The sequence below is a fragment of the Anas platyrhynchos genome, chromosome 3 (genome assembly GCF_047663525.1).
Source record: "Anas platyrhynchos isolate ZD024472 breed Pekin duck chromosome 3, IASCAAS_PekinDuck_T2T, whole genome shotgun sequence".
Taxonomy (NCBI): domain Eukaryota; kingdom Metazoa; phylum Chordata; class Aves; order Anseriformes; family Anatidae; genus Anas; species Anas platyrhynchos.
The window spans coordinates 68,752,196-68,777,850 of NC_092589.1; the positions used below are offsets into that span (position 1 = coordinate 68,752,196).

Genomic DNA, 25,655 nt, shown 5'->3' on the forward strand with positions numbered 1-25,655 from the left:
TAACTTAAAAATACCGTTTATTAAAACAATGTATTGTAAAGGTGTCTAGGAATATTTTCCTTCACTTCAGTAAGATGATGTTTTTTTAGGGGGTGGGGTGGGGTCATCTTTGTTTGTGACTTCATTTGCCTTCTTTGAAAAGATACTGAGGTTTTCTCATTCCTAGGTTTACTCTTATACAGAAGAAAACTTATCTGTAGGAGCATTAATTTTAGGTTCAGTAAACACAAAGACATATCTGCAAAAGAATTGCAATTTTTAACTGTAATTTAACTAGTGTTCCCTGTTTTTCTTAAGGGGAGATAGATTATTTATGGTAAAGGAACAAATAAGGAATAAATAAATCAATAAATAAATATTTATATAAATCGATATCTATCTATCTATCTATAAATAACGAAATAAGGAATTCTCTCTGCTACTCCAAGCAGTACTTACTGGTATTGTTTGATTTCTCCACATTTCAGGACCAAATACATAAAAATTCTTATTTATGGACTCCTAAGCACTAGCTTTAACTCTGAGACTCTTAGTGAGTCGTACATGGAACATTGGAAACAATTCAGAGTGGGTTAGAGAGCAAAGAATAATTGCATTAACTGCTGAAGCTATCCTCACTCTGAAGAATTTCCCACTGGCAGATTGCCAAATGAAGATGTATTGCTCATACTTAAAGATACCATTGAGATGAATGTTTTCATTTTTTGAGCTTTATAAAATAGCTAAGCTTACACTTTTAAACCAGAAAAAATCTGTTGCTTATGCATAATGTCTTTTTACTACCTGAAAGTCAGCCTGTTTCCAGTTGAGGTAGTTATTGTTTCAAGCTTGTTGAACATGGAGGGTTTCAAAACTTGTTTAAGTTGGTTTTGTGCAGCAACAGGTAGAAATCTACTCATATCATATCCATTACTGACCAAAAAAGAAGAAGTCCATGCCTTAAAGTTACTTTTCAGAGGATATAGATTGTAGATTGTAAATTATTTCCCTTTGCTGTTGTTTTACATGTCTCAAGTTGATACTACATTTACGTTTGGGATATAAAGCAGAGGAAACTGCAGTTCTGTGGAGCTGTGCAGCTTGCAACCTGTAAGCAAGGTACGAGCAAGCTGAGGATATTGCAGTAGGCAAAACCAAGAAGGTTGGGGAAGAGGAAATCAGATCTGTGATAACAGGAGCATTACCCATTCTCCTCTGAGGTTTGACACAGACTTGATATCAGCACTGCTCTCCCATAAATAAGTGCTGTCAGGAAAACTAAAAGTGTTTTGTCCTAGATCAGCTTCCCGTACCTGTGCTAGGGTACCCATACTGCGTATATGTCTGGAGTGGTAGGTACCTGAAAGCTGAATTTAGAATTTTAAAATAATTTTAAAATAACCCAGTTTGGAAGGGACCTCAGAAGATCTAAGTATATGGCAGCATATAGCAGGGACCTGTTGAAGCTGCCGTTGATCCTGGTATTTAGGCAAACTGAACCTGGGAATTCTGTTAAAGTTCACTGAACTTAGCAGGATGTTTCTGGGGCCTGGTGAGTCTCTTACACTAACCCCAAGGAAAAAAAGTTCTGTGACAGGCAGAGTCACAGCCAGTTGGACTTGAAACTACAGAGATCTTTTGTTGTTGTTACATTGTGGGTTTTTTCTTTTCTTCTTTTTTTTCCTTATAGTATCTTTTTTGTTACATTATTGTTTTATTAAAATATTGCTGCTGTAGTCACTGATGCTTAGGAAGAATAATTTACTAGGGGACATGGTTGCCTTCTGCAATTGCATTGCTTTCCAATATGTAATGGTCTTTCTGTACACCTGATGAAAATATTTAAATCTTTTTATATCTGTTATTTTAGAACATCTTTGCATCAGCGGTGTTTTTATCTTATGTTCTGGGTACCTTACAAAAATTGTTTAAAAAAAATAGCTATTAAAAGTAACATAGAGAATAAAAGAACATAAAATAGTTGTTCTTAAATCATTAAATTAGTTAATACAGGGAACACCTATAAATGTGAGAATTGTGAAACTTGATTCTAGTCAGGGGAAGTTAACTATCAAAAGATGTCAGGGTCTAGATCTCAGTATTTCTTAATTGGTATACTATATCTGTGAAATGTATGTCCCTTTTTTTGTTTGTTTGTTTTCTGAGTAATTCAAGGAAGACACAGAGGTCTCAAATGCTGAGAGGAGTTGAGTCTAATCTGAGGAAAGAACATAGTACAAGAAGCCTTTGGGTAGACAACATGAGGATTTCTTTGGGACTGAAAGACTAGGAAAGTCATCTGGGGCTTAGTAGTCTGGAAAAAATGGGACATGAGTTCTGTAAATAATGAGAATAGGACTCTGAAGAAATGGCTTTAATATTTCTTTGCTTCAATGTTTCCAGCTATAAAATGTACTGATGCCGTTTTTACAGCTTATAGAAGGATTATGAAAATAGAGTTGCTAATAATTTTTCAGAACTGCACAGCTGTACTGACAAGTGTCATAAAAGATCTAATTACTCAGTTATCAGAATAGGGTCTGAATAGTACCAATGAAATTTTGCCACAGCATATTTCATAGTGCAAACAAGAAAGATTGTACAAGTCTTAAGCATCATTTGTCACAGAGTGATTCATCAGGTCCTCTGAAAACAACAGAATTTGGTTGTCACTCTACAGCAATTGAAGGAAAACAGTGTTAATCTGATTCCTTCCACATATCTGAACTTGAGGACAAATTCTAGATTAGTTTGGATTCTATATAAAATTTATATTTATGGTGTGGTTATTTAGATATCTATTTTTAATAGTAACAGCATGAAAAACTTCTTAAAGCTCAGTCTGGATTTTAAGTTTTCCTATTGCCTTTGCAGTTATGTGTAGGAGGTAAATGGTTGAAGGCCAACAGATAAGCATTATCAGTGTAATTTTATACAAAGTGAAATTTTTTTAAGTGTTGATGGATTGCGGAACTGTGAAAGTAGATGTAGTTTTAATGATTTTGCTAATTAAATGCAAAGTGAAACTAATCATTGAGAAGGAAGTCCTGTATGTCTTTATTTCGTGATTAATCAAGGATGTTAGAGACAAAATAAGATGAAAAATTAATACCTCTATTGTAAATAGAAGTAAATGTTCATGTTTTAACACTTCAAGGAAAGGACAATTCTTGCTTGAGATCAGGAATATTATTTGTGCAAAGAAGAAGAATTTTCATGTGGTATGCCTGTACTTTTTGATAACCTTATCACAGATGTTTAACATTTTTTCTTATTTCTGAAGGAGTTGGAGCAGCAGTTTGAGAAAGAGAAACTGCATTTGGAGGATGATAAGAATCAGCTTCGACAAGAGCTGGAAAACCTGAGAGAAGAATTGACAACAAAACTAACATCTGCCAATCAGGAGGTAAGTGTTAACTTAATTGTATCAGCTAATAGTCCTGTGCATTAGATCACATTTAATCAATAATGAGCTTGTACTCAGTTTGTGCTTAGATTCCAGTGCAAAGCAAGGTCTACACTGTTCAGTCTGTGCAGAGTATTATTTCTATTTAAAGTGGAATATTCTTCAAGCATAAGTTACTCAACTCCTTCTGAGAAACGATTTTATAGTCTTCTACAAAATTAATAAAGCAAAAAAAAAGTACAAAAATTTGACATAAATAGCTGTGCTTGTTTTTACTCTGCTTAACTTCACTTTAGCTACTAAGATCTCTCTATATAAAGGATGTCGAGACAAAGAGGGGAAAGAATAACTTGTAATTAAACCCACATTGGTTTTTAATTAACATACTGTAAATTTTAGTCAGCTTCCTAACTTGCAGATGGTCTTCATATATTTCCAGCAAAAGATGACATGCAACACTTCCTTATAATGAGCAAAACTATTTAAAACATATTGATATATGCAATCTGTGTTAAACGCATATCCCAATACACTTTTATTTTTGAGTTTATAATATTGACAATTGAGAATAGTTTCTCAGTGTGTTCACTGATCTGGAAGAAACTTGTCTGTGAAATGTCTGGCACATCTTTAGCTTATTTTTTATGTTTCTGCTTCTTCTTCCTTTTTTGTTTGTTTTTAAGTTACAGACTTCATTTAATGGTAGGAATATATTTATCGCTTTCTGCAGACATTAACTCAGCATCTTTGCTGAAAAGGCTGTTTTTGAACCTATGCCATCTTGTTTTCTTTGTTGACAGATTTTTTTTTACAGCAACTATCTTAGCCAAAGGACAAGGAAGATTCAAGCCTCATTAAGCCTATTCCTAGCATCAAGCTACTTAAGAAGGGCATCGTCTTAAATACTTGCCAGAAATTTCTTTGAGTGTTCTGATTAAGTCGATACCACCTTTTTCACATATTTTAGGATTAAGTTGCCTTTTTACCCTTTAGATTCCTAGGTTAATTCCTCTTTTATTTTTATTTTTATTTTTATTTTTATTTTTATTTTTATTTTTATTTTTATTTTTATTTTTATTTTTATTTTTATTTTTATTTTTATTTTTATTTTTATTTCTCCTCATTTCATCTTTGACCAATCAAGATTTTTTAGAAAGATTGTCTGTGTCTCTGATAGGGCCAGTTCTTAGACTGCCCTCTCCATGCAAAGGATTTCTGATGGTTTTACTAAGGACCATTTTAAACAGCTTTCAGTACTTGCACATAATTAATAATTATATAATTATGCTAACAAACAGAAGAAGTAGTTAACGTTACACAGAAACCCAAAGATAATGTTTTAAGACACTCATTCCTTGATATTTATATCAACGTGAAGAGGCAATGAGATATGCTGTTATTTCTGAAAAAAACTTCTCTTTTGCTGCTCTTCTTGGGTCTCATCTGCCTGTCATTATTCCACTTTTCTAGCCTATATATGAAAAAAAGTTTTTCTGTTTAATATGCAATGTTTAATTTCTAATATTCTTACTTAAAGCAAAAGAAGTTTTGCTATTTTATTGTTATACAAATGGGAAACTGAAGTACAAACAGGTTACACATAAATGTATTGTTATGTTGCAGTTAGGGAAATAATCACATTTTAATTTACAAACACTATATACTATTATAATTTACAGACTAATTTATGGACAGATAGCAATCTGAAAACAAATATACCCTGGTACAAGTCAATTTATCCATTAGATTAAAGCTTATGTGTTTAGAAATAGTGTTTCTTGTTAATTTAATTTGCATAAAATATGCTTTCTCACAGTAAAATTACAGGTAATTTCAGAACTTTTATGTAACCTCTTTCCTTTCCAAAGTGCTTCATTTATAAGTTGGATTTTTTCCTTGTAAAAAATCCTTTAATCTGAATCTTTGTTTGCTCTTCCAGTATTACAAGATTTTGTTTTTTAATACACAAACATTAAGTGATATTAAAGGAGAACAGGTTGTGCAAAGGAAAAAAAAAAGATTGGAATTAAAAATAGAAGAAAATGAAACCAAGCTGACTGAGCTGTTAGTAATAATTATATAAGTTACCTTTTTTGATATGTTGTAGGTTTGTCGTCTGCAAGATCTTGTACGAAAAAGTGAACAAGGCCTTGGTACTGCAGAAGGACATATCTCCAGTCTTCAGGAAGCTCAGGAAATACTCCAGAAAGAACTAGAGTTAACAAGAGCAAGACTGCGTGAAACTACAGATTCATTGTATAATGTTGAGGTAACCATAGCATTGGAAAATAATTTGTGCAAAGTACCATCACTGTGATTTCAGTCTTGTTATTGAAATGGCAAGACATGTTATAATGTATACGTTATTGAAGGAGCTATATGAACTGTACCTGCCACAGTAAGTCTGTACAAACTGTATCGAGTCATACTTCTCAGATGCCTGAGTCCACAAAATCTCATGAAAAAGTGAAAAAGATATGTGTTACACCTCTGCTGTACTAGACAGTTTCATGTCTTGATGATAAACATGACCCAGAACACTATTGGCTCTAGAACTCATTGAAACATGTGCCTAACACGGTTTTGTGGGTAAGCTCAGCACTCTGAACTCCAGGTAGTATGGCTACCATCACCTACTCATACCTCATTAAAATCACATTAGAATGAGATACAAGATTACACTGAGAGGTGGGGTTTTTGTTTGTTTTTAGTTATTATTTTTATAAAATTTTAAGAAAGAAAAGCTGTGATATGAATGTAAAATAATAGAACTGCAAGTTATCTGTCAGTAGGTCATCTACTGACAAGAGGTGGGCCACAAAGATGATCAGAGGGCTGGAGCATGATGAAAGGCTGGGAGAGCTGGGGATGTTCAACCTGGAGAAAGAGAAGGCTCTGGGGAGACCTCATTGCAGCCTTTCGGTACTTAAAGGAGACTTATAAAAAGGATGGAGAAGGACTCTACTTGGGGAGATAATGATAGGACAAGGGGGAATGGCCTTAAACTAAAAGATGATAGATTTAGATTAGACATTAGGAGGGAATTCTTCACTGTAAGGGTAGTGAGGCATTGGCATGGGTTGCCCAGAGAAGCTGTGGGTGCCCCATCCCTAGAGATGTTCAAGGCCAGGCTGGATGGGGCCTTGGATAACCTGATCTTGTGGGTTGCATCCCTGCCATGGCAGGGGGTTAGAGTTAGATGATCTTTAAGGTCCCTTCCAACCTAAGCCATTCTTCGATACTTCAATACTGGGCATAATTTTTTTTTCCCCTCTTTCCTCAATGAACAAAGCACATTTACAAGATTACAGCAAATATTTGAAGTAAAGCAAAAGAAAAAATATCCCTGAATCTGATTTCATACTGCTGTAATTTTCTTTAAAGGAGCAGCTTGAAGCAGGATATTGTTATTATTTTTTTTAATCTATAGTCATATGATGTGCACCCTGTTACAGTTTATAACTTCCTCTGTATTTTTTGTAATTTCTTTAAGTGTGCATACAAGCTACTACAATCTTATCTCTTCATTTATTCACATTTAAATATTCATATATAGCAGACTATTGGCAATAACATTTATCTTAAGAGATTTTCAAATCTATAAATAGACAAAATAGTACAGAAAAATTCTTACATGAAAAAAAAAATATTAAATTTAGATGGCAATGTTTGCTTCTCATGAATGAAGCCAGCACTGCTGAAAAATATTCTTGTAAGCATGAATCTTGGTAGTACATAATACTATTTAGTATGGTAAAATTTGAACAGAAATTGATATGAAATCCAAAGTGGTTTTTTTTTTGTTGTTTATTTGTTTTTTCTATATTCAGAATAAAACCCCATTTCTATTGGTCAAGAAATAAAAAGATATATGAACTGTGTATCTAATCCAGATGGCTCGAGGTTTGTAATTCAAGCACTAATTGCTAATTAAAAGAAACATTAACAACTTGACAAGAACCTGATGAACCTGAGCAGCCTGCTCTAATTTTGAAGTTAGTCCTGTACTGAATAGGATTGGAAGACCTCTTGAGATGTCTTGTAACAAATTATTGTGTTTCCAAATAGCAATATTGGAAAAGATTATTTTCAAAATGACGTATTTGCAAATTCCTTTTAAAAACTTTTTAGAGGAGTACAGAACTGCATTCCACAGGTATGAAATATCAGTGGAAGTATAGGCATTAATAGGTGAAATCAGGAACAACACAGTGAAAAAGTATAGTCCAAAGCTTATAAGCCAATTGTAACAGATGTTTTTGTTATAAATACATAAATGTAAGGTTTGAAATACTTTTTTGCTGCTGATCAGTCTCTATTGTAAAGCTTGTGTTTGCAGGGAGAACTAGATCAGGAGAGACAACAGCACGAAGCAATGATTGCTGCCATGAGAGAAGAAGAAAAGTTCAAAGTTGACAGAATGGCTCGTGACTTGGAAATCAAATGGACAGAAAATCTTCGGCAAGTATTAAATTTTGTCTTTGTTTTCTTTTAATAAGAAATAAAGTAAGTATTAAGTACAAATGTAACAGCAAATGAAAAGTAAAACAAAGGTTTTTTTGGTATTATCTAAGCTTTTCCAGTTATTGCTAAGTTTTTATTTTGCATTTTAGTTATTTGACCTTTATTTTTAGACAGGAGTGTAATAAGCTTCGTGAAGAGCTGAGGCTTCAACATGAAGAGGATAAGAAAGCAGCTATGACTCAACTATTGCAGCTGAAAGAACGTGAAAAAAATGCGGCCAGGGATGGATGGCAAAAAAAAGTTGAAGATCTTTTAGACCAGGTAAGTATAGTCTCTTTGAGAATTTGAAGGCCATTACTATTTGGTTTCTGATGCATTATTACCAATTAGCTACATGAAATTCTTTGTGACATATGTCTTTGAAATGAAATTTGTTAGTGTAATGTTTTTTTAAAGCTAATCATTAATGAATGTTTTGAGTAATCCATGAAGATACCTTAAAATGATATGAATGTTCTTCATGCTGAATGCAAATCCAAAGAAGGGCGACGAAGCTGGTGAGGGGCCTGGAGAGCAAGTCCTATGAGGAGCGGCTGAAGGAGCTGGGCTTGTTCAGCCTAGAGAAGAGGAGGCTCAGGGGTGACCTTATTGCTCTGTATAAGTACATTAAAGGAGGCTGTAGAGAGGTGGGGGTTGGCCTGTTCTCCCATGTGCCTGGTGACAGGACGAGGGGGAATGGGCTAAAGTTACGCCAGGGGAGTTTTAGGTTAGATGTTAGGAAGAATTTCTTTACTGAAAGGGTTGTGAGGCACTGGAACGGGCTGCCCAGGGAGGTGGTGGAGTCACCATCCCTGGAAGTCTTCAAAAGACGTTTAGATGTAGAGCTTAGGGATATGGTTTAGTGGGGACTGTTAGTGTTAGGTTAGAGGTTGGACTCGATGATCTTGAGGTCTCTTCCAACCTAGAAATTCTGTGATTCTGTGAAATAAAACTTTTTGCAGATTTTTTGGAGGCAGTGGGAGTCTCACAACTTCACTGAAAAACTTTGTGATTCTCTCTGCTCACCTACTCTATTGTAAATATTTACCCAAGCTAATTCTTTGGAGTTATCTTATGTCTTTACAGTACAGACACTGTACAGGTCACTGAAAAGTCAAAACATCCCTCAGCTTCTACAATGTATTTCTTACAACTATGTCTTCTCTTAAGTAATTTTGGACATTATTTTGGGATAATTTTTTTTATAAATACTGGCTTTGTAATTGCAGCTCATACTTATCAACTCAGTTATGTTAGGTAATTCACAGAAAATACTTGCTTTGTACTTTTTCCAAACCATAAATGTGATAGTGCTTGTTTTGTTGTCTACGGTTTGAAAGAATAGCTGACAATGAACAAATACATTTTAAAGCAAAAAAAAAAAAAAAAAAAAAAGGAACTCATTAGATGACTGTGATTTCACGGTGCTGCTCTTCGGGATGGCTTTTATTTTGTTGTCTAATTTGAGAAGTTTAATAACTGAACGTGCACTTGATTACAGAGCTTCTTATATGAGCAGATAACAATGTGTTTTGCAGCCAAAGAAATTTAAGCTTTTAAAATCTTGTAGTCTAGGCTCATAAAAGCTGAAGGCTTTGAAAGTTCTTGGTGTGACGCTTTTTACAATGTGAATGTAATAAAGGAATTGAACTCATTTAATGTCAAGTTTCACTTACTTGTCTTTAACCAAGCTTCATTTGTTCTATTTACTTGAACCTGTGAAGTGCATTTTTTACATGAGTACAAATAGAGAGTGGTATGTTAAGCTTTCAGTATTTTTAACATGTTTCTCTTTTCCTTTTAAAAATACTGTAATAAATCTAACCTACAGTTTCAGAAAACGCATTTGACAAGCACAAGGTCCATTAAATTATTGGGAAGAGAGCAAAGTTCCAACTCATTTTTCTGCAGTTCAAACTTGTACATCTGAAGCATTTCCCTGGTCTATAGCAGCAGTACTATACAATGCTTTGTCAAAATAATACAAGAGCAAGGTCCACTGCTGTCTGCAAAATCATTTGTAAACTCTTAACTTGGCAGAAAATGTGGTCTGCCTATGCTCTTTATGTTTAGAAAGTGTCTGGAGCTTGACCTTTAGTTGTAGAAATGCTGTTCAGAAAGGTTGAATTCATAAATTAATTGCTCATCAGTATATTGCAGTATAGGGCATTCCAGAAAGTTCTAATGAACACTGGGGAGGGATTGCTTTTCTAAAAAAAAAAAAAAAAAAAAAAAAAGTGTGATAATGTATATTTGACAGATACAGTTTAAGTTTAAAGGACTTGAGTATCATTTTTTGCATACTTGATGAAATATGATGTCCAGTGTGAAACAGTGATAGTAATATGCTTTTTAATTTAGATAATAACTGTGTTTCTTGATAAATTTACTATGTGCTTCCATTCTTGTGGGTACATTGTTTTCTAATATGTATTGATGCATCTCATAATTGACTGAAAATGAGTTACAATGAAGTATAATACCTAAATTGAAGTATTGGAATGGTTATGTAAGCAAGGTTTTGAAAAAGCTGGTTTTAATGAATGGAGAGAAGAGACACAGTGTATTTATTTAAACTGTAGAAAATGTTATAGAATACTGTGTTATACACACAGTATGCCCATTTTGGGGTACTGCAGATTGGGGCCGTAATAAATGAATGACGAGGGACAACTATAAATGGTGACAATATTAAAAAAAAAAAAAAGTTGAATCCAACAACTTATGTCCATAAAACATGCTAAGATATTTTTAATGTTACACTAATTGCCAAATTTCTGTCATATTCCAGTTGTTGCATATTTGATAGATGAGACCTAGTTTTAAATGAAGCAAGGTAATATTTTTGCTTTTATGCCAGTACTGCTAAGTAGTCTTTTATGGAATTACATGTAGGATTATTGATTTTGTAACAGTAGAGTTTTGTTATGAGTAAAATAACTCCCTTGAGAGAAAATGCTTTTCAGCTGACCAGAAGTTTAAATGCCTTATTGCTGGTTGTAAAGCATCACTTAACATCTACAGTTAAATTTCTGGTTGGTAAGTTAATTGGATCAGTGTCTAAAGACCAAGTGCATATCTCTTTTTTCTGATATGAGCAATGGTTGTTGAAGACATAAAAAAAGAAAGTGCTTTGCCTTTATTTTTTCTCCTGCAAATTTTACCAAGTACTTCTATATCAATCCATGAGGGAGTATCTTCATGAAATATGTAGCAAAATCAGATGTGCTGGCTCTTTTCCATTTCTCTTAGCTGTGGAATGCACTTTTAATGTTTTTTCTTAAAAACATTTTACTGCTGAGAAGGCTTTACCACGAGCAAAATGGAAGAAATTTTCTTTTTTAAAGCATGAGTGTGTTCTCTGTTCTGCTGCTTCATGTTTTGCAACCTTCAATTTTGAGAATTTATGCTCAGTTCGACATGCATATATTCCTATCTATTCCTATCCTATCTATTTATTTCTATATTCTTTCTATTTCTGTAAACTGAACCAGGTAATATGATTGTGATGAACTTTTCTGTGTTTTAGCAAATACATGTATTGGTTCTCCTGTCTTCCTTACTTACCAGTAATACAAGTTCCAGTAAGTTGAAAGAAATTTTTATCAGTTTTTCCCCAATTCTGATGTATTTTCATACTATTATGTGACCAAGCATTAGCATGACATTATTTCTAACTTTGTTAACGTTTTGCATACAGAGATACCATCTTCTGTTAGTGGAAATAAAAGTACAGTGAGAATGGACAAAAATATACTACATACACTTGGTAGCCCTTTATTGTTTGTCCCACTGCAAAGGTTTGCCACTGTTTTGAAAAAGGTTATGGAAACTTCATATTTGGAGTTTGTTTCTATTATGTTTTTTTTTTTCCTTTTTAAACAATCTCAAAATAAACATGAGAAACTTTTATTTATATCAAAGTATAAATATTTCATTTTGATGTAGATTTTATTCAAATTGCAGTTTCTAGAAAAATTCATACTCTTTCACAGAGTCTTAAAAACAAGTTCTGGCTTCTGAATACAGTCTTTTTCACGAAACTGAGTGCTGTAGAAAAGTCATAGAGCTCCTATGCCCATCTGTAAATGACTGTTGTCCAGTTTACTACCTAAGGACATTTATTGCTAGGTCTTTATTTGCCTGTTGTGCTTACTGACATGCATCCACATAAGCAAAATCAGGAAATGCTACTTGCTTTCCTTAGCATGAGGATTAATGGCCTGTTATACAGTCTTGGTAATCCTTGGCTTAGAAGATTCGCTGTTGAATGGGTGCTGGAAATTTCTGCTAGAGAAAACCTGCGTATACTATATATCTGTTTCCTGAAGGAAGGAGGATTAACTCTGAGCACAGAATCATTGCATTCCTTTCACTTGATCTTCTCATGAACACACTGTGTAAATGTTTGTCTGTCAGAATTGGGCAGGATGTAAATTTCAAGAAACTTCTTTACTCTAACTCTGGTCATTCTTGTATTCAGTACTATCAGTAAGGTTAATATGACACCTAGTGGATGGTAAATGTCTCCCTATAAGGATTTGGGGCAAAAGTTAAAAAGTACTTACAAATATGAAATGCAGAAATTCAAGAGAGTAAAAAGAGAAATCATACCAAGGAGGGGACCTAGAATGCAGTTCAGGATAAAGTTGCATGCCTCTTCTTTAATCTGTAGATATTTATGCTTGCTTTTTTGTTGTTTGTTTTTCAAAGAGGCACCACTACCTGCAGCTCTGGGAAACTTTTCACAAGTGACTGTAGCTCTTACTACTGTGGTAATAGGAGTCCCAGAGAATCAGGGGAGCTTTGGGAGTTCCTACCTAGGACCTCTGGTCCAGTTCCTGTAAGGACCCTGCCACTTAGCACTGACTCTCAGGAATCAGTACTCCTGTAATCTGAGTGGGAAACCTATGCTTTAAGCAAATCAAAATTTATTGTATGTGAGCATATGAATAATAATGCAATCCAGAGTCACTGAAGCCTTCAGAGAACTGTTTCTTGAGAGTATTCCCCCTTGTTTAGCAATTGTCTGTACTCTTTAATAACAAAGCCTTGTTCCAGGATCCATATTCCATGCAGAGATGTGATCCTGGAGTTTAGTTGGTGTTTTTATCCTATCCAGATTGGTCATTGTAGTTCTGTTTTCATTCAAACAAACATTCGTTTCAAACAAAAATGCATGAGATCCAGCCAGCTGTACTCTCTCTTTTTCTGAGCTTTTAGCTATGGTGGTGATTTTACTCTTTTGTTTAATAGATTCTGAATTTAACAGAGGAAATTCATTAAAGACAATTTAAAACTAAGAGCTACCCCGCAACAAAGACCAAAAAATCCCAGAACAAATCTGAGTTTTCAAAGTATCTTCACTGGGATATGATAGGAATACTAATAAATGTTTGCTTTGTTTCTCTGTTTAAGAATAAATGTGTTACTGGAATTCATTTTCATCTCTCTTTTGGTCTCATCTTCTTTTAATTTTTTCTCCCATGGTGTTGTGATTAGCTAAATTTAAAAGTACATCTAGTTTGTTTGAAATTGTGATATCTTCATATCTAAAGAATCTTGTCTTTCTCATCATAAACTTTTAATTGGAATTTAATGATATCAGTTTTGGTTTGGAAGTATTTGAGTTAGTAAATCTGAAGGAGACTGAAAGACTTTTTAATTTTACCTGTCAGTGCATGAAAAGAACATTAAATTCTTAGTACAGTGTGTAATTAATGATGCATGAGTCATAAAGGAATTTAGCTTGATGTTTGGAGCTAACACTTCCAAAACTTGTAAATAGAAATCTAAACCAAATCCAATGGTAATACCATTCTCCAAATCAAATTTTAATTTCATTTGCATATATATTTTTTCCCTCAATATAAAACCAAGACTCTGGCAAGAACCTAGTTTTAAAGCATCTCTCTTAGTCTGTTTGCTCCAGAAGATAATTGCCCACAGGTAAGTACTAACCATCTCCATGCCTTTGCATAGGCCCAGGAACAGTAAAAATAGATGCTGGAATTAGTGACAAAGAACTTAATGGGTAGGACAACATTTGTTTGAGATTAGTAAGTGTATAAAACTCTAGGTAAAGGGCCTTTCTTAACAGATACCTCTGTGCTCTAGGAAATGCTATCCAAGATGCATGAATAATCTTTAAAATCCTGAAAGCATTATGATAAATAAGTAAAATGAAATGAAGCTCTAGTACCATTCAAAAAAATGTTAAAAAAAAAAAAAAGTCATTAGATGCAAATGATCTCTCTATTCAAAACTTTTTTTCCTTGACCATTGAGCCTGCAGTTTGTCATATAAAATGATCATAATCCAAAATTTAACAGGTAAAAATATGTCAAAATACCTAATCATTTTGTTTATCAGCTTGACAGAATCCTACAACTAGAAAAGAGAAGAGCTTAATCTTTTTAAAACAACAGGATGCTTACTACCTTGTGTTGCCTGGACGCAGTATCTTCACTCAGGGTTGCAGCAAAACCAGGAGGGAATCAGGACTAATTAGATCTCAGAGATATTTATACATTTTAGAATGCCTCATATATACATCATTTTTCTCAGTAGAAAACTGTTGGGTTTTGATAGAGAGGAAGGGGAAGGGGCTCTAAATGCTGCTTTTTCTGATCAGCCAGACCAGGCAAACTTTGATGCAGTTTTTCCATTCCTAGTATGTCACAGGTCTACAAAACACTGAAGTAGGAAACATCTGCTTTCTAAATCTCTGCAGTCACCTGTCTTGTAAGCAGCAGGCAGCCAGAGACAGTAAATCTGCTATAAAATCAGTCTTTCTCTTCAAAACAAAGAAGTATCTCAAGAGAGTTTTGTTTATTATCATTATTTTTGGCTGGATAAAATAGACTTATGCCAAAGGTTCCTTCAGCTTCCTCAGTATGCCCCTCAAAATAGTTTCTTTTACTAACATCATATGGGCACATATAGGTTTTCTTCCTCAAGAAGTTTAGCAGCATCAGAGGTCATTCTTAAAATGAGGCAATGAGCTGGTAGTCTAGATCTGCTCTGATACAACAGATAAAGTTATTTTTCCCCACTTAGTGTTTCAGGCTTCAGCACAACAATTTCTGTTGCTGAAGGTAATTTTGAAAACTCAATAAACAATATACTGAAGTCAGGTCTTGGCATGATGTGACATTAAAATATCTTCAGTAGGTACAGTGAGAAAGTTACATAACTCATCTTTGAGTGACATGAAGACCAATGCAGAACTTCAGTGTCAAGCCTCTGTAATGTGGCTGAGGGTAATTTTTAGCCAAGAGAAAAAGCGAAATGAGAGAACTTCCACACATCCAGCAAACTAATGTCTTGCAGGAAATAGTGCAACTGAATGAAAAAAGAAAAGATCAGTGGTGCAGTAAAACTCCCTTCTTGAGGAAAGTACAACGATAAGATCACTTGGTATAACTTCATGGAAAGCTCAGCTCTTTTGGAGAGATTCTGAAACAGAAGTGGGAATACAAATCTACCATGTCTTGCATAATAGGTCTTTCAGACGTGTTCTTTAGCCCATAGTGATCAGTGGGTTCTAAAGATGCAGCATCCTCTATTTTGTTCCTCTAGGTCACTGAAGTTCTTCTCTTGGTTATATCTGAGGATTAGTTGTGTGTCTCCTGAGAAGACAATGCTTCTGAAAAAAAAAAAAAAAGGAGTTGGGGGGGAGACAGCAAAATACATGAAAGCAGCATAGCTAATAAATATAAAGATACCAAATAAATGTATGCATATCTGTGAAGCCTGACAGTTGAGCAAGTTTTTCTTATATTGCAATCATATGTAATTATCTTACTTTCTTATATTACAATCATATCACAAACCTTAAATTCCAACATGTAGAAATAAGGAGGGTGATAGTTAAATCCACGTTCTCTCTTTGCCCAGAGAAGCTGCGGATGCCCCATCCCTGGAAGTGTTCAAGGCCAGGTTGGATGGGGCTGTGGGCAGTCTGGTCTAGTGGGAGGTGTCCCTGCCCATGGCAGGGGGTTGGAACTGGATGGTCTTTTAGGTCCTTTCCAACCCAAAGCATTCTATGATTATTTCTCATCATTTTCTGATCACTTTTCTCTGTTGTAAAGAGAGTTAATAATTACACCTCCATTCTTTTTGCTTCTCATCAGTTTTTCCCCAGGTTATGGGCCATACTGTAGATGCAGTCACAATGATGTTTGAATTTTTATGGAATTTCTTAATGTTTACACTGGACTTATTTTGGTGTTCTCCATTCTAAATGTGTCCTGAATCCTTTTCAATACAGAGCTGTGTATCATTTTATTGCTACACATTTTGCTGAATTCAATCCCTATAACTACATAACTATAATTTACTACTTATCATGTATGCATTATATGAAAAGTATTTACTTGCTAATAAAGGATGAAAATAATAAATGGCTATCAGATTTAGTGTTAATCCCAGTACATCCCTGTTTGATTTAAGTGATGATTCACCTCTTACCAGTTTTTGAGATCTATCATAGAATTATTAAGGTTGGAAAAGACCTTCAAGATAACCTGGTCCAACCATCCACCTACCACCAATGTCACCCACTAAACCATGTCCCTAAGCACCACGTCCAACCTTTCCTTGAACAACCCAAGGGATGGTGACACCACCACCTCCCTGGGCAACCTGTTCCAACGCCTGACTGCTCTTTCTGAGAAGAAATGTCTCCTCATTTCCAACCTAAACCTCCTCTGGCACAACTGGAGGCCATTCCCACTACTCTTATCTATCACTAGTTACCTGTGAGAAGAGGCCAACCCCCAGCTCCCCACTCCTTCCTTTCAGATAGTTGTAGAAAGCAATAAGGTTTTCTGAGCCTTCTTCTCTCCAGACTAAACCACCCCGGTGCCCTTAGCCATTCCTCACAGGACTTGTTTTCCAGGCCCCTCACCAGCTTTGTAGCCCTTCTCTGGACATGCTCCAGCACCTTGATGTCCTTCTTGTAGTAAGGAGCCAAAAACTGAACACAGTACTTGAGGTCTGGTCTCATCTTTTCCTTCACTAAGATTGTATGAAAATACTTTTTGGGGGGAATTAAACTGTAATGTGATAATAAATTGAATAACATTAAAAAAAATGTCCTCAAGAATTGCTTCTGTGCAATAGCTTTTATTGCTCAAGTTTGTAATCTTGTTGAAGAAAGAAATCATGTTTTCTTTAGCAGGGCTTTTTCCATTGTTATGCTGTCTGAAATTCACCTTATTTTCACACTTGAAGTCTTTCTTTATTGATTCTTATATCATCTTTTCTAGTCTTTTTCTTTTTTTCCAAGATTGATGTTTAGTTAGCTGCCTATAATTAAATGCTTTTGAATAGTGCCATGATATTTAGAGATGTGAAGTACTTCAAGATTTGTGAAATACTTATGTACTTGGGGTTTTGTTAAAAAGTAATAAGCTATACATTGAATGTTCCTGCATGTCTTTTTGAAAACCTAGGAATGTCAAGTGTAAAAGCTCAACTTTACAAATATATTAAAATTATGTATATGTATATAGGTCTGTGCACGGTCTTCTTCCCACCTCTATAATCTTTGAATATTTCATACTTGCATACTTACATAAGACTATTACTGTTCTCATTTCACAGTCTTCAATGTGGGCTGCAGAAGGATTGCTTTGAGTCTCAGGTAGAAAGAAATCTGTAACAAATCCAAGTACTGAACTTAAATAGACAGTGTTAGTCCAAAATCTTCACCAAAAATTCATTTTTCTTTTATCTGTTTTCCAGATCTAAAGCTTTTAAACTTGGCAAAATCACATATATTAAAATGGCTAAAAAAATAAAATTATTATTTTTTTTTAAATTAAAAGCTCTCTTTATTCTGTTAGTGATAAGGCCCGTTTGACAGCAAAAAAAACCTTTTTTTTTTTCTTGGGAAATAAATGTTTTAATGTCTGAGCAGCAGGGGGCAATTTGTTCTTATTCATAGGCTAGAACTCAGAATATAGCTTCCAAAAGATATTTTTACTTGCAATTTATTTTCAATGTAGAACACAACTAAGGTTTCTACTTAATTAGCAAGAAATAATTCCTGCTCTTAATAGCTTCCAACTTAAACAAGCAAGACAGATGGGAAAGGAAGCAGAGAAAAAATTGTGGGTTTGCTCAGGTTGGCACTGGCAAAATCATTTGTTAAAGTCAGAACTGTTACATGGCAGTCTGTTGTCTTGTTCCCTGGAGTATGATGCCTCCTAGTGTTACAGTCTTGATTGTAACTTGACTTTAATAATTTTAATAAGGTAATTTTGGATTTTCCACTATGATGTATTTTTATATTACTCCTTTTTGTAGATTCAGAAGAAAGAAAATATCTTCATTTTATATCTCAACAAAGTATTACCTAAAAGTTCCCAGGTTAAGTCTTCCAAACAGGTGTAAAAATACATGCTGTCTCCTTGAGAAAGCCGTCTTCTTGACTGACCTGTGCCAAAAGGAGAGATTGGTCATGCTGGATTTAAAGTGTTTTCGCTTCATTTCTGATGATTCTGTTGCGTGTGCACCTTTCTGTGTAATTCGTGTATATATATATATGTACACATGCAGGCATTTTATATATTTATATATGAGTGATATATAAGAATTGTATAACCAATATTTTATGTTGAACATTTATTAGTGATATATTTCTATTTTTGTTTTTCATTAATAATCAACACCGCTATAAGGTGGTACAATAAGGAATTTTGATAAAAGCTTTCAGGAAAAGTCTTTTATTTGCCCATCTGTTTCTGAATTTTAAGAAAAAATACTTTAATATTAATATTTGTCTTCATTACAGACTAAAATTGTTTTCTGCCTTCCAGCAGTGAAATCTGATCTTTACATTCGATATGCTTGTGCTTTCAGAGACACAGCTGACTGTTGATTGAGTCCTTATATAACATACTTTCTAACAGTAATGCAAATTGGTGCACTTAATGGTCTCTCCCCAGAATTGCTTCCATGAAGGAGAAGAGAAAGCAGCTGGATAATTCCCAAAATGTTCAGCTCTATAATACAGGAGTCTATTGCAGCGTTATGTTGAAGAGATAATACTATCCTGTATGTTCAAAGCCTAATGCAGGAAAATTGATCATTCTGTTAGGCGTTCAGTAGTTTATATGTGAAGTCAAAGCAATGTATTCATTTAAATTTTTTCCAAATGGTTTTCAACTTAGTTTTTCCCTGGTCATATTATAATTAATGTTCTATGTTTTACTCTCCCTTCTTTATCCTTTTTCTTTCACTTAGTTGATTTCTGAATGTTTCCCTTTATTCCTGTGATCTTTTCTTCATAGCGGCACTGTCTCGGTGAAGCTTTGCATAAATCTATCAGCAATGTAAGTGATTTGCACTTACAGCTTGTAAATAGGGCATGTTTGCACTAATAAATTTGCATAACCTGTAATACTGCTTTAAAGCTTTAGCCTGTGAAATAGAACACGTAACAACATTTGAGAGGAGAACATGTTTGCCACCAGTTATCAAAAGCTTGTGTACTGCATCCATTCATCTGTGTAAATGTATATATCACTGGACATCAAACATTACATACATATTCATAATATAAGCAATATTTTTTGTCATCATTAAAGCAAGCAAGCTTGTGGGCAGCGCAAATGTGTATTGCAGAGCTTTCTACAAAGCATGAGATTGATGCTGTATTATAATTTGCAGTTTTGCGGTGCAAGTTATAATTGTAGCCAGAATTTTCTTTCTTTCTATTTATTTTTATTTTTTAAATTCTTAACAATATTTTTAATCTGCTGAAAACTTTAGATAGAAGTATTGGAAGTTCAGAGAACAGTATTCAGAGCTGTTTTCTTTTGAGTCTTCAATACAGTAATATGTAGAGGCAAAGCTCCAAAGACATGTAAAGGGATGCACTTAAGAATGTCTGTATATGTATTATATAATCAAAACAGCACTTAAAATTATGTACCTTTTAATTTTTAAAAAGAGTTTTTAAAAATAACTCTTTTAAAACTATTGTATATGTTTTCAACAACAAAAAAAATAAATCCTTATTATCCATTAGGGTAGTAGACTAATCTGACTTGGTTGTTAACTCTCACTGTCCTGTATTTTTTTTTTTATAGTCTATTGATGCAAATAGGCATCTCCAGAGATTAACTCATTTCAGTCTGTGGTTTTGCAGTCACTTTAATCTGGTAGAAGTGTGAACTGCTCTTGAGAAGGGTGTTCCTGATCTCTTCTAAGACAACTTCTTGACCAGATGTTGGACTTCTCCCAGACATTTCAGTTAAAATGTTTCATGCATTTCCAAGAAAGGAATTAAAGAAAACTGTTTTGATCTTGCTTAAAATGTTTATAAATGGTACAGTGTTAACTATGAGAATGTGGGTCAGGGACTTAAGTAGGAGAGAGATTTATCCTGAAGCCCAAAATATGCTTTTTCTTGGCATCTTCATAAAAATCCATATCAATTTGAATTGATTCCAGTCAATTCCATTTGAATGTTATCCTGACAGAGCAATGGTGAGAAACCTGAGGGACAGAAAGGAGACAAGGACAAATAAGACTGGACAGAACTTCTGTCTAGTATCTCAGTGTTTCTGTCACAGGTAATTGGAGGAGGGCTATCTAATTAAAAATTGTGGATTTCCCTTTATATCATTTTTTAAGCAGTAATTTGTATATAGCGTTCCCAACAAGTGCAAAGAATTGGACTGAATAATCTCTTAAGACTATCCTAACTTACACATTCCTATGATTCTAAAAACAGTTAGGAAGAAAAAAATTAGCAAAAGAAGGGAAAAAGCAAGGGGAGAGATACTGGAGTACTGAATGGATTGAAGACAAGGAGTAGCTAGAGCCAAGTTGGCATAGTGACCTTAGTGACCTTGGGGAAACAAGCAAACAAAAATGCATCCTGAGAGTTATGGATGGTGGTTAAATAGGAACAGATATAACTGAAATAAGTGCAGGAGTTACCTAAAGGCACAGAGAGAAAAATAGACCTCCAGTCAGGGTGTGTTTTTTGCTAGGTGGTAGTGCTGCAGAGAAAGAGTAAATAAAGGCTTACAGATGGAAAGAAGGACCAAAGTTAAGAAGCAAAAAAAAGGGGGGGGGAGACCCCAGAAAGATAAGAGAAGAGACAAAGGCCCAACCGTGAATAAGGACAGATGGGGATGTGAGGAGATCAATGGAGAGTTTAGATAAAGTGCCTAGATTTTTTATTTCCTGGAGGAAAAAGACAATCATAGAATGGAATCATAGAATGGCCTGGGTTGAAAAGGATCACCTAGTTTCAACCCCCCTGCTCTGGGCAGGGTTGCCAACTGAGCAGGCTGCCCAGAGCTGAATCCAGGCCTTGGCCTTGAATGCCTCCAGGGATGGGGCATCCACAACCTTGCTGGGATACCTAATAGCACAATACATGAAAATACCACATACATGAAAATTCAGAGTTGACTATGCTGCCAATGTTATGGTGCAAATCGATATCATCAGTGGAGTGGAGTTCTGGGGTTGCAGAGAAAGAATACCACATGTAGTTGCGTTATTGGCTTGCTTGACCAGCATGGCATGGCAACCCTGGCCACGGTATGCTGAAAGGAATCGGCTGAGTAGTGGTGAGGATGTTGAGCAAGCTGGAATGCCATGACACAAGAGAGAATTTTTTTTGCATAGTTAAGTAACAGGTTGAAAGATACGAATTAAATACAGTATTACCACAGTGAAGTTAGATGATCAGTGGAGTTCTACAGTTGTTCATTATACTTTCTTTTGCAGATTGCTTATAAAAAAAAGAAGGGGGAAAGTTTGCAGCTAATACAAAGTTATTCAGGGTAGGAAGGACAAAAATGGTTGAAGATTTGTAGATTTGTAAAAAGCCAAAGGGACTCAACAACAAAATGACAGATGAAATTTGGTTTAGATAATTGCAGTGATGCATAATGAAGAAAAAAACAAATTCTAACTTATTGTATTAAATGATGAACTTTGATTTGACAGTTACAACTAAAGAGAGTGATTTGGGGATAGTGATATATAATTCCATAAAAATATCACCTCAGTGCTTAGTAACAGTCATACAAGCCAATAGAACATTAGGAATATAGCAGAGAAAAAGAGAACAAAGTCTGTAAAATCATGCCACTATATAAAAGCAGAGTTCACCTTCATCTTAAATACCTTACCTTCTGGCCACCTGATCTGAAAAAGAAATAGTAGAAAAGAGGCAAAAGTAGGACAAATACGATAATAACTATGAAATAGCTTTCATACAAGGTGTGATTCAGTAAGCCAAAACTGTTCTGTCTAGAAAAGAAAGTAAGGAGGGATATGATGGAAATCTACAGAAAGATTAGTAGAATAAATGAAAAAAGGAACTTCCAACTTCCTTCTATTACAGGTGTAATATACATGTCTATTGAAATGTGGGAATTACCACAGGTTTTTGTGGTTCCTACAAGCTTACATTGATTCAGATAGCAGTTGTATGTAATGGATCTTTCTGCCATGAAGTTGTCCAAAAATACATCCTGAGGTTTAAGAAATAGCATCTAGTAGATGCTAGTAGATTTTAGAGTTATGATCCCTACATTTATGTCTTAGCCTGGGTAAACAGGGTTGGCCATTTCTGGAGTGTGACCTCTGGAGTCAAACCTCTGACTATGTGATTTGTATGTCACATTTATATTTAATGTAGCCGGTAGAAGGTTTTGCGTGTATAGTTCAGATTACAGAATGCAGTGTAGGCCTTTGCATAGTTCTTCACTTAGAAATTCAGCATTATTTGAAGTAAAATACTGTTGATGTAGGTTGCATGGAAGCTAGTGTATATATCCCCAGAAACAAAGACCTGGTGATTTTTAAGTGCAACTAGCCGTGGTCATTTCATTCAAATTATTTTGCTTGTTTTGTTTAAGTGCTAATTTTACTTTAAGTGTAGCTTCTTTCTTTCAAATCTGCTTAAGCTATGTCCTTCTGAAAAATAAAACATGTTCAATAACAATGTTCATGCTGCAAGTTGTCCCTGGTATGCTGCTATTAATTTTATGTTAAGTGGTGGGTTTTAATGTTCTGTAAATCAATAAATTGATGTGCAATGTCTTAATTAATTTGTCAAAATTAACTGTAAGATGCTGAATCAAATGACACTATCAGACTTTTCAATTCTAATTAAATTCTATGTAATGCTCTGAAGCTTGTATAATATCCTTATTTAAATCTTTTGTCATGTGACAATTTTATTTTTCCTTCCTTTGAGTCACTGCAACGAAATTCAGTTTTTGTAAAACATTGTTTTCAGAATTGGAGAGTGTATCTCTGTCGTTTGCCTCCAAAGGAAATAGAGGTTTAGTATTTTCAGTCTGGAAAGATGCTCTCTGATGTGAAGAACCAAGTATATAACATTATCACAAGAAGAAAATGGAACTTTTTCAAGGAGTGCAGTGTATTCAAATGTATTAAGATACTTGTTGGGTGAAAAGCATCATTTGTAATATCAGGTATTTCTAAGATGAGTACTTGTGACTCAAACTGCTTTGGTATTAGTTGAAAATGAGCAGAAAAAATCACTCTCATATCATTACTGAGCCAACAACAACAATGGAAAAAAGATCTATCAAGTGCAACATTTTACTTATCATGTAGTAGTCATATGCTACCATTTCTTTTTAAATCAGAAAACTACCAGTAAGATAGGACCATACAGTATCAAAAGATATAAAAATCCATCAATCTTGATGGCACAGGCTATCCTCCCCTATCAACTGCAGGATTTTCCATACAGAATTGATGTGATCTTCATCTGAAGAGCAGCTTATTTTAACAATCAAACATTTAATCTTGGACTTTGATAGTGTCATTTCTATTGATCTTTGCACAAAACCTAGAAGTAAATTTTGATGATTCAGCCATGAACAATTATGTAGCTAGTGCTGTAGTATCAACTTAAAACGTGAGAACCCTTACAAAAAAAGCTATCTACATGTAATGATTACATTCCTGAGGTATAACTTTAACAAGAAATTCAATGGATGGATGACATTGCTTGTCCCTCTTATTGTTCTGTTTAACTTTCAAGTGTTTTCTTCTTTTGAATGTTTCTGGGAATTTGTTTTACTATTAATGACTAATTGGCATTTGCTGTTCTGTGGGTTAGATCTCCTTGCTGAAGCAGAATCTGGAGATGCAGCTTTCCCAGTCACAGAGCTCTTTGCAACAGCTACAAGCCCAGTTCAGTCAGGAGCGACAGAGGATGACTCAGGAGATGCAGGAATTAGAAGAAGAGCATCAGCAAAGGCATAAGTCACTTCAGGAGGCCCATATCCTTGCCTTTCAAAATATGGAAGAAACAAAAGAGCAAGAACAAAAGGCATGTTCATATGGGTATTCTCTATTATGTAGAAAATGTTATGTACTGAGAGGGAAATGATAAAGACTAAAAACTAGTCTAGTAAAACTATTTGCATAACTACTGAATTTCCTTTTCAGATGTTGTATTTTATAGTAACATTTTTATCTAGTTAAATCTGATTAAGACATTGAAAATCATCTCTTATACTAGCATTATTTCACATCTTGCTTTATACTCTAGCAGCATGTTGGTATTTGTGTATATATATATATATATATATATATGCTCATAAATACTCATGTATGCAGTCACATATATATATATGTATTGTGTGTGTGTATATATATTTATATATATATATAAAAAATAATTACCAACACACATTTCTTAACAGTAGTTTGAGATGGTCATCTATAAGATTATATTCCAGGTTTGATTTGGAAGAGATGTCTTTTGTCCATTATATTTACCCAAATTTATGTGTTTTCTGATATTTCCTGTTGATTTACTCCTTTTGTAATGTATTCTAAATTTTCATTGTGTTAAAAATTTGTATGAACTGTTTTGCAACTTGTAAGATAGTTTTTACATCCAGAATAACGTCATGCCTAAGATACTTTGTTCAAACCCCGACTAAACCTGCTTTAAAATTGAAGTGTTGACAAGCCATTGTACTTAAATAGGGTTTGTGTCTTTATGGTTTTGTCTTTTTTCAGTTCAAATCTGAGGTGTACCTTTGCAATGAATATACCAGTTGTCCCCACATACTTGGTTCACATCATAGAATGGTCTTGGAGCACTTGCTGCATTCACTTTGTTCAAAATGAAACAAGACGATGTACTCCAGGAGCATTATGCTTAGTACACGTTAATGGGGAGTAAAAATGGGTGTCACTGGGGAGCAAACACTCCCAAAAGTCTTATGTGTACAGTAGACCCATCTATGGATCTGTCTAGTCTAATTGTTAGCTAATGTAAACATAGTTTAAAAAAAAAAAAAAAAACATAGTTTTTTTGTTTTTGTTTTTAAAGTTTTCTAACTGTGAGCAGAACAGTTGTTTTGAACACGGGTAATCTTGATAACCAGCAGACCTTGAAAAATTATAGTAGCAGGACAACGTAGTGAGAGAAGAAACTATGAGCAATATCTGTGCTTTTTTAGTAATTTCTAGAGTATGCCAGTGCCTGTTTTTGTTTGTTTGTTTTGCTGCCAGTTGTTTAATATTTTATAATTCCCTAGGCTGCTATAGAATTAATCTTGTTCATTTGTATTTCATAGGCATTAGAAGAACGTTTACAACAAAAGCATTCAGAAGAACTCCAGGCACTCAAAGAAACACACAAACAAGCCATGGAAGGTTTCAAATTGGAGATGGAACAGGAACTTCAGACTCTACGATTTGAGCTGGAGGATGAAGGAAAAGCTATGTTAGGTAC

At 34.5% G+C, this 25,655-nt stretch overlaps 1 protein-coding gene across 10 annotated transcripts in view; it reads left to right on the forward strand.

The window, feature by feature from the left end:
- The window catches only part of FAM184A (family with sequence similarity 184 member A), a 74,420-nt gene that overhangs the window by 29,967 nt on the left and 18,798 nt on the right, over positions 1-25,655 (forward strand). For 6 of the 10 annotated variants that reach the window (XM_072036067.1, XM_072036072.1, XM_072036070.1 and 3 more), the window contains exons 6-12: positions 3,263-3,385; positions 5,493-5,654; positions 7,725-7,850; positions 8,024-8,170; positions 19,189-19,230; positions 24,024-24,236; positions 25,498-25,651. In XM_072036067.1, coding sequence (XP_071892168.1) covers positions 3,263-3,385; positions 5,493-5,654; positions 7,725-7,850; positions 8,024-8,170; positions 19,189-19,230; positions 24,024-24,236; positions 25,498-25,651 — 967 coding nt within the window. The remainder of the gene's footprint in view (positions 1-3,262; positions 3,386-5,492; positions 5,655-7,724; positions 7,851-8,023; positions 8,171-19,188; positions 19,231-24,023; positions 24,237-25,497; positions 25,652-25,655) is intronic. The other 4 variants (XM_072036068.1, XM_072036076.1, XM_072036075.1 and 1 more) reach the window with 1 other exon arrangement.